Here is a 9502-nt window from a genome sequence, read left to right as displayed (position 1 = left end):
CCTCACACAGGTAAACAACTCGATGCTGTAGGGCGGAGATAATTTAATTATTGTTAATATATGTTAATACTATGCTTAATGGGATCCGTTCATGGTGGACGCGTGATGTTAACTATTTCTTAATGAATATATGTTGTATAAGGATTTATGTATGTGTGTGTGTGTGCGTGTGTACTCACCTAGTTTGGGTATGTCTGCCTAGTTTGGAGTGAGTGTGTATGTGTGTACTCATCTAGTTGTACTCACCTAGTTGTGCTTGCGGGGGTTGAGCTTTGGCTCTTTGGAGAGGCGAGTTGAGAGGCGGGAGCCTCTCAACTGTCAATCAACTGGTGTATAGATTCCTGAGCCTACTGGGCTCTATTATATCTACATTTCAAACTGTGTATGGAGTCAGCCTCCACCACATCACTGCCTAGTGCATTCCATCTGTTAACTACTCTGACACTGAAAAAGTTCTTTCTAACGTCCCTGTGGCTCATGTGGGTACTCAGTTTCCATCTGTGTCCCCTTGTTCGCATACCACAAGTGCGCGGTGTGTGTGTGTGTGTCTGCGTTTATATGTGTGTGTTTATGTTTGTTACCATACGTGCGTTCTTATATATATATATATATATATACTATTATCCATCGACCAATATATCTAAAAGACCTTTCAGAATTACCAACAACATTAGAAGAGCTTTAAGAGTCCCTGAATCTTGCAGTGACCCTTCCTGAAGCCATCAACACTGCCACTCTTCTGGTAAAAAAAAAAAAGGTGTCCAGCAGCTGGAGACCCTCATAAAAGATGTCCAGCAGCTGGAGACCCTCATAAAAGATGTCCAGCAGCTGGAGACCCTCACAAATACTGTCAAGCAGTATCCTCCCCCGCGATAGTAGCCACGTATAAAGAACATGACGATTTCAAAGCAACCTCAGCACACAGTATTCATTCACCCCCCAAAAAAAATAATCTTCCACTTACGTGCTATTCATGCCCGTGCCACCTCTTGGGTGGCTTAACCTTCATCAATCAATCAAGCACTAGCCCCGTACTCACTATTAGGTAACCCCACTGTATCACTGAATGCCCCTCCCCCCCTTCTCCCCTCAACTCTTCGAATATCATCACCCCCTCTACTTCATGGGGGTGGGGGGGGGGAGTGAAGTATTGCCATGGGTGTGACCAACAACTCAGGGACAAATGACAAATTGACTAACAGTATAGAAATTAGTAGAGCATATACAGGGTCAGTTTTTGTAATGATAACATCATTTAATACAAATTTAAGTTCTGTAATAATTTATATAAACAATTATGTCTTAATTTTTTTAAAAGTGTCTTTATAAAATGTCTGTGTATCTTTATGTCAAAATGTTTGTTTCTCTTTTTATAAAGTACAATTATAGTTTATAAGTATATTATCAGGTAAAAGTTTCTTTGTGTTTTGAACTGTGTTCGTCTATATTTAGTTTTCCTATCAGTATGTTTGATAGAATCTCTTTGCTTGTCTGTCAGCACGTCAGTGAAGATAGAGAACGAGGGTGAACCCGGAGAACACGGTTGAACACCCAGAGAACACGGATGAACACCCAGAGAACACGGCTGAACACACAGAGAACACGGCTAAACACGCAGTGAACACGGCTGAACACGCAGAGAACACGGCTGAACACCCATAGAACACGGCTGAACATCCAGAGAACACGAATGAACACCTAGAGAACACGGCTGAACACCCAGAGAACACGAATGAACACGCGTGAACGCAGAGAAATAATAGGACAAAAGCGTGCCATAGAAACACTGTACATAGAAGAATCATAATATTAGAGCAGTGTTATTATAAAGTGTTCTTCACATGAACTGTTCTTTTGCCATTTCTTCACCTGGCTTATTCTTTGGAACTGTTCTTCACATGTAGTATTCTTCTGCAATGCTGTTCATTAGAAAATTCAGGAAGAACAAATAATTTTTCCTAAAGAAAATTTGTTCTTAAAAATAGTTCAGCATAATAAAGCATTTTCCAAACAACAATCGTGTATATGAACAAATCGTTCTGATATTCTGAGCTTCCCAGAACACCATTGAACAACACCGAGGTTAATTTGACTCAAAAACACAAAGAAATTCAATTATCTGGAAATGAAATAAATGCTAAATTAACAACACAGGAGTTTGTATCAAGGTGAAGCGGTCTCCTGACCTCTGTGTAACTTGTGTGAAACAATCACTTATACGAGGTTCAAAATTATCTTTTCATCGAATTTCGAAGGCTATTTTATATATATATATATATATATATATATATATATATATATATATATATATATATATATATATATATATATATATATATATATATATATATATATATATATATATATTCGCCTTCATCAGAGCAAAGTAGAATTCTACTTTGCTCTGATGAAGGCGAATTAGCCGAAAACGCGTTAAGCAATTTCTATTTTTCACATGTGGTTATTCTACATACTTGGATCAGTCTTTTTATATATATATATATATATATATATATATATATATATATATATATATATATATATATATATATATATATATATATATATATATATATATATATAATTTGTATTTATATTGTCTGTCGAAACAGTGAAGCCAGTTCTCTTGGGGTCACGGAGGAAGGCCCCTCACACTTAATGACTTCGTCAAGTTAATGATCCCGTCTTAATTAGGTAATTAGTGCGGGCTGGTAAGAAGGATTAGGTAATCGGCGCCGACTTCTAAGCCGAACTAAAACTAACTTCCAGTGGCGCTGAGTAACTCTGAGATAATTAACTAACTACAAGTAACGTTAAGTAACGTAACGCGTGGAATCATCAGGCAACGTTCAGTTAAACCTCAGAAAGTAACGTTAAACAGTAACAGTAAACCCTAAACAACAGTGAATAATGTAAAAATAAAAATATTTTAGTTCACATAACATTTTTTGTAAATAAATCGATCAATTAGACATGTTACTGTAATATTACTGCGGGGCTGCGGTTTATGTGGTCGCCGGTTCGAGGCTCTGATAGTCCAGGTGAAGGAAATAGGCGAAAGCACCAGGCCATTACGACTATATAGCACTTGGAAGGGATCAGGATAATCCCTTCTTAGGGATTATCTATATATTATTATATATTATCTATCGATAATAACTATATCCACAATATGGTGATATAGGTATTATCGGTTTAAAGGTACAATAGGCCTGACATTCAATTTTTTTTAAAAAGGTCTTAACAAGTATCATCATATCACAGTATTTAAATCATTAGTGCAGTTATGCAATTAAAAGTTGTATATTTTTCGAATAATTATCTAAATGTATTAATCTCATAAGTTCGTGAAGATATATTTCAGTGATGTTTAAAAAAAAAAAATAAAGGAAAGATTTGAATTCAAGTGTTTTATTAAACTGTATTTAATGTCTAAGAAGCAAGTAAAATAACACCATCAGCACATATATATATATATATATATATATATATATATATATATATATATATATATATATATATATATATATATATATATATATATATATATATATATATTTTCACAAAACTTATGACTGGTTGGCCAAAAACTCCCGACTGGTTGGCCAAAAATTCACGATTGGTTGATCAAAAACTTACGATTGGTTGATCAAAAACTTACGACTGATTGGCCAAAACTTACGATTGGTTGATCAAAGTCTTACGACTGGTTGGTCAAGATCTTACGACTGGTTGGTCAAAATCTAAGCTCACTGGCAAAGAGAACATAATAATGGCCTGCCTAAAATGTAGTTACATTCCTGAAACATGTCAGTTAAATAATCATTCCATTGTTACCCCAATTCTTTGTTTGATGAAAATGAGAGTTTCAGAATCCATTAAATGTCAATGGATTCTGTCCATTTCAATCCATCAACTCATCAGTTCCATTATACACGCATTTTTTTTTTTTTGCACGAACAACATTTCAAGACGTAGTGAAAAAAAAATCCATTAGTCCATTAACATATTATCAAGAACATTCTTCCCCATCTTTTAACAATAAATGATGCTAAACGTAAAAATATTAACATTTTGAGTATTGTATACGTGACTCAATTATTTTTCCTCACACACACAATAAAAAGTTAAATCAATTAGGTGATCGTAAAATCTCTCGTTTACATACTATACAAAAACTACCTGACCAAGACGCGTTCAGTATTTAAACTGTGCCATTTCATTTACCAAATTACAAGAATTGTTAAAACGTGAAGGTGAAATTGGTGCTTTAATTATTATTGAATTGAATGGAGAGTCTACCTCGAGGCCTGACGTCAATAGATACAGCCTATATTAGGGGATTCAGCACTATATATAATGATGTAGGGGGGTACAGGCCAACATTTTTGTGTATTTGTAATTTATTTAATGTTTCGTGGGCGTAGGGTGGTGTGTGTGTAGTGAGCGTTGGGTAATATGGGGTGTGGGTGGGTTTTCGTGGGCGTGGGTGACGTAACTTTTAAACAGTCAGTAAAACTCACCATTACCTCACAATGAGGTTCATAAAAATCCATCACCATTTCACAACGAGCGGCCGTGTAAGATCTCCCAATCACCTCACAAACGAGATGCACCCAAACCCCACAACTAAACACCATTAAGAGCTCAGTCTCTATATGTAGTGTTGTTTGTGAAGTGTGACAACATGTGCTGGCTTAGTTTGAGCACCGGTCGTGAGAGAGAGACTTCTCGAGTCGTCATCCTGTGTTGAACTCTCCTTACTCTTCTTTCTCTCCCATTGAATTCTACTTCTCAACCGAATTCTACATTCCCCTTTAGTCCCATTTACTCTTCCATAGAATCCTACTTTTAAATTTAGCTCTACCTACTCTCCCATTGAATTCCACTGTCTATCCCATAAGCAGAATCGATAGATAAACGGCGAGAAAGCCTAAACGACTAAGCTTCAGCCCCCCCACCTTCTAAGGCGCCCAAGAAGGGGGATATAGTGCCAAGCGCTTTCTGGGCCATCCAGGTCCGAACAGGTTGGAACTTTCCATTTAATATATGCATGCAAGTTTGGAGGCTGTTAACAGTGAGCAGGAATGCTTGCCCTCTTTTGCTGCCACACCCAATTGCCTGGTTCCCCCCTCCCCCACCTCCCACTAACACACGACCCTGTGGGAGGTACTGGCACCCCTAGAGAGAGAGAGAGAGAGAGAGAGAGAGAGAGAGAGAGAGAGAGAGAGAGAGAGAGAGAGAGAGAGAGAGAGAGAGAGAGAGAGAGAGAGAAACACTCCTATCCAATGGTGATTCCTGGATAGGTTTTCCTACGCCATGTTTTAAATATGCCACCAGATTGCTACTCATACCCATTACATGGGAACGGACGTCACTCCTCCTGGGTATGTGGGTATGTGGCTCAGTGGGGGGTATATTGGGTATTACATCACACAGAGAGCCGAGCATCGCCCGGGGGAAGGGGCGGTTACTATACCCAGTGGGTATAGTAACCCCAATATCCAAGAGTAACGTCGATTCGACGTAGTTATTATTATGGTAATGTAACGTTACTCTTTTTTGACCACTGCGGATGTGCTCGAGTAAATGAGTTTAGCATTAACGTTGATTCACGTCAACGATGAGTCACTGTTGCATCAACGTATAATGAATGATGAGTCCCTGTTGCATCAACGTAGAATCAACGATGAATCAATTGCTACATCAACGTAGGTAGTCCAGATGTGTGTCGAGAAGGGAAAACTCTCCCTTCTCCAATGAGAAGGGGAAGGGGGGGTCAAGAGAGGGAGTGAGGGAGGGAGTAAGTGAAGGAGTGAGGGAGAGAGGGAGGGAGGGAGGGAGAGAGGGAGAAGGATGAATAATGAGGTATGTTGAAGTTATGAGGGGAGGGGCACAGCACCGGTTACTCCTTCAGGAAGGTCAGGGGGAAAGGGAAGGGGGGCGTAGGGGGATGGAAAGGGGGGATAGTGGGATGGAAGAGAGGATGGAAGTTGGGGGAAGGATGTGTACTGAAGGGTTTCCTGCAGGGCGCCAAAGGGTTGGTAGAGACTGTGGGTTGACCCACGTCAGGAGAACATGACCTGCGTCAGGAGAACATGACCCACGTCAGGAGAACATGACCTGCGTCAGGAGAACATGACCCACGTCAGGAGAACATGACCTGCGTCAGAAGAACATGACCCACGTCAGGAGAACATGACCCACGTCAGAAGAACATGACCCACGTCAGGAGAACATGACCTGCGTCAGAAGAACATGACCTGCGTCAGAAGAACATGACCCACGTCAGAAGAACATGACCTGCGTCAGAAGAACATGACCCACGTCAGGAGAACATGACCTGCGTCAGGAGAACATGACCTGCGTCAGAAGAACATGACCCACGTCAGGAGAACATGACCTGCGTCAGAAGAACATGACCCACGTCAGGAGAACATGACCTATTTTAGTGAAAGTATGTATTAATGGTGCTCATTACTGTTGTAATGAATATTCTTGCAGTATAGTTTTGATAGTAGATATTAGTGGTAGTAGATACTGCATGGTGGTAGTAGATATTAGGGGGCAGTAGATACTGCATGGTGGTAGTAGATATTAGTGGTAGTAGATACTGCATGGTGGTAGTAGATATTAGTAGCATTAGATACTGCATGGTGGTAGTAGATATTAGGGGGCAGTAGATACTGCATGGTGGTAGTAGATATTAGTAGCATTAGACACTGCATAGTGGTAGTAGATATTAGGAGCAGTAGATACTACATGATGGTAGTATATATGCACGGTTGTAGATACTGGTGGTAGTAGACATATCAGTTGTTATAGATATTAGATGAGGTAAAGTGGGCGTGGTGGTGTGTGTGTGTGTGTGATGGGGGGTGTGATGGGCGTGGGCGTGGTCACTCATGAACTCCACTCTACCAACCCCCCAACTTGGGGGGGGGAGGGTCATGTCAGGTTAGGTTTTGACCTCTGACCTCTGACGTCACCCACAAGTGTTGCCACAATCATAGACACCATAAATACTTTTCCATATAACAAGAACGAAGTATAACTATTTGCGAAACTATCCTTAAATCCACGTGGAAACTAGAACAGGAAATAAGAACAGTGTTATACTAACACACTCGTCGTTTTGAACAAAGAACATCATTGTTCTCGCAGGAGACGTTATACCTTGTCGGTATTTTAAAAGAACACGTTCAGCCAAGCACTCGTGCATTGAAGAACTTAAGCAACAGTTGAACAAATGAAGCGTAACGAAGGATACAGCAAAACAATTCACCAAATACAACAGAACCACTACAGCAACAGAACCACTACAGCAACAGAACCACTACAGCAACAGAACCACTACAGCAACAGAACCACTACAGCAACAGAACCACTACAGCAACAGAACCACTACAGCAACAGAACCACTACAGCAACCGAAACACTACAGCAACAGAACCACTACAGCAACAGAACCACTACAGCAACAGAACCACTACAGCAACAGAACCACTACAGCAACAGAACCACTACAGCAACAGAACCACTACAGCAACAGAACCACTACAGCAACAGAACCACTACAGCAACAGAACCACTACAGCAACAGAACCACTACAGCAACAGAACCACTATAGCAACAGAACCACTACAGCAACAGAACCACTACAGCAACAGAACCACTACAGCAACAGAACCACTACAGCAACAGAACCACTACAGCAACAGAACCACTACAGCAACAGAACCACTACAGCAACAGAAACACTACAGCAACAGAACCACTATATTTACAGAACCGCTACAGCAACAGAACCACTACAGCAACAGAACCACTACAGCAACAGAAACACTACAGCAACAGAACCACTACAGCAACAGAACCACTATAGCAACAGAACCACTACAGCAACAGAACCACTACAGCAACAGAACCACTACAGCAACAGAACCACTACAGCAACAGAACCACTACAGCAACAGAACCACTACAGCAACAGAACCACTACAGCAACAGAACCACTACAGCAACAGAACCACTACAGCAACAGAACCACTACAGCAACAGAACCACTACAGCAACCGAAACACTACAGCAACAGAACCACTATATTTACAGAACCACTACAGCAACAGAACCACTACAGCAACAGAACCACTATATTTACAGAACCACTATAGCAACAGAACCACTACAGCAACAGAACCACTACAGCAACAGAACCACTACAGCAACAGAACCACTACAGCAACAGAACCACTACAGCAACAGAATCACTACAGCAACAGAACCACTACAGCAAGAGAACCACTATAGCAACGGAATCACTACAGCAACAGAACCACTACAACAACAGAACCAATACAGCAACAGAACCACTACAGCAACAGAACCACTATAATAACAGAACCACTACAGCAACAGAACTACTATATTAACAGAACCACTACAGCAACAGAACCACTACAGCAATATAACCACTATAGTAACACAACAACAGAGTAAATGCAGTTGAACAAAGGATTCACAAAAACACAACAAAATTACAAATACAAACAAATACAATTAGAATAACAAATACAGCAGACTAACATATACATTAGAGCACAAAATACAGCATATTCCAACAGAACATCCTATTTAACTAAATAACAACAACAAAACCACATATATACAGTAGAACAAGATACACAAAACACAGGAAAATAACAGTTACATGAGACTATCAGATACACAAGAACAAAAAAAACAAAAAAACAGCCTATCAACATGGGCAGAAAAGCAATAGAACAACTACAACAAACCAACATACACACCAGAACAAGAGATATAACAGATAAATTAGCAAATACAACAAGCGCAACAAATACAGCAGAAGAAATACACCAAAACTAAAAATTGCATAACACCACTTAGAACAAAGGAACAGATGAAGTAGAACAGAATCAACAATATCCCAAGAACAGATAGAGCAGAACACAGGTAAATAACACATAAGAAAACATACTAATGACATGCAAACATAAGGAGGTAACAATAACTTAGAGGAACAACCGCATAATGTACATATATTATATATATATATATATATATATATATATATATATATATATATATATATATATATATATATATATATATATATATATATATATATATATATATATATATGCGAACAAGCCTGAATGGTCCCCAGGACAATATGCAACTGAAAACTCACACCCCAGAAGTGACTCGAACCCATACTCCCAGAAGCAACACAACTGGTATGTACAAGACGCCTTAATCCACTTGACCATCACGACCGGACATAATGAGGTGATAGCCGAGGCTATTTGAACCACCCCACCGCCGGCACTCGGATAGTTATCTTGGGCATAGCATTTTACCAAATCACCTCATTCTTTGGGGCACACGTGAGGAACACAAATGCGAACAAGCCTGAATGGTCCCCAGGACAATATGCAACTGAAAACTCACACCCCAGAAGTGACTCGAACCCATACT

At 39.7% G+C, this 9502-nt stretch overlaps 1 protein-coding gene across 1 annotated transcript; it reads left to right on the top strand.

Moving 5' to 3' along the window:
* Nucleotides 1–7249: 7249 nt before the first annotated feature.
* On the top strand, nucleotides 7250–8311 carry LOC138367959 (PAX-interacting protein 1-like). Its single transcript, XM_069330244.1, has one exon. It carries the CDS (start codon nucleotides 7250–7252, stop codon nucleotides 8309–8311), a length of 1062 nt encoding a protein of 353 aa, XP_069186345.1.
* Nucleotides 8312–9502: the final 1191 nt, after the last annotated feature.

This window comes from Procambarus clarkii, chromosome 24, assembly GCF_040958095.1.
Source record: "Procambarus clarkii isolate CNS0578487 chromosome 24, FALCON_Pclarkii_2.0, whole genome shotgun sequence".
Classification (NCBI taxonomy): Eukaryota; Metazoa; Arthropoda; class Malacostraca; order Decapoda; family Cambaridae; genus Procambarus; species Procambarus clarkii.
This window is presented reverse-complemented; position numbering and strand designations above follow the sequence as displayed.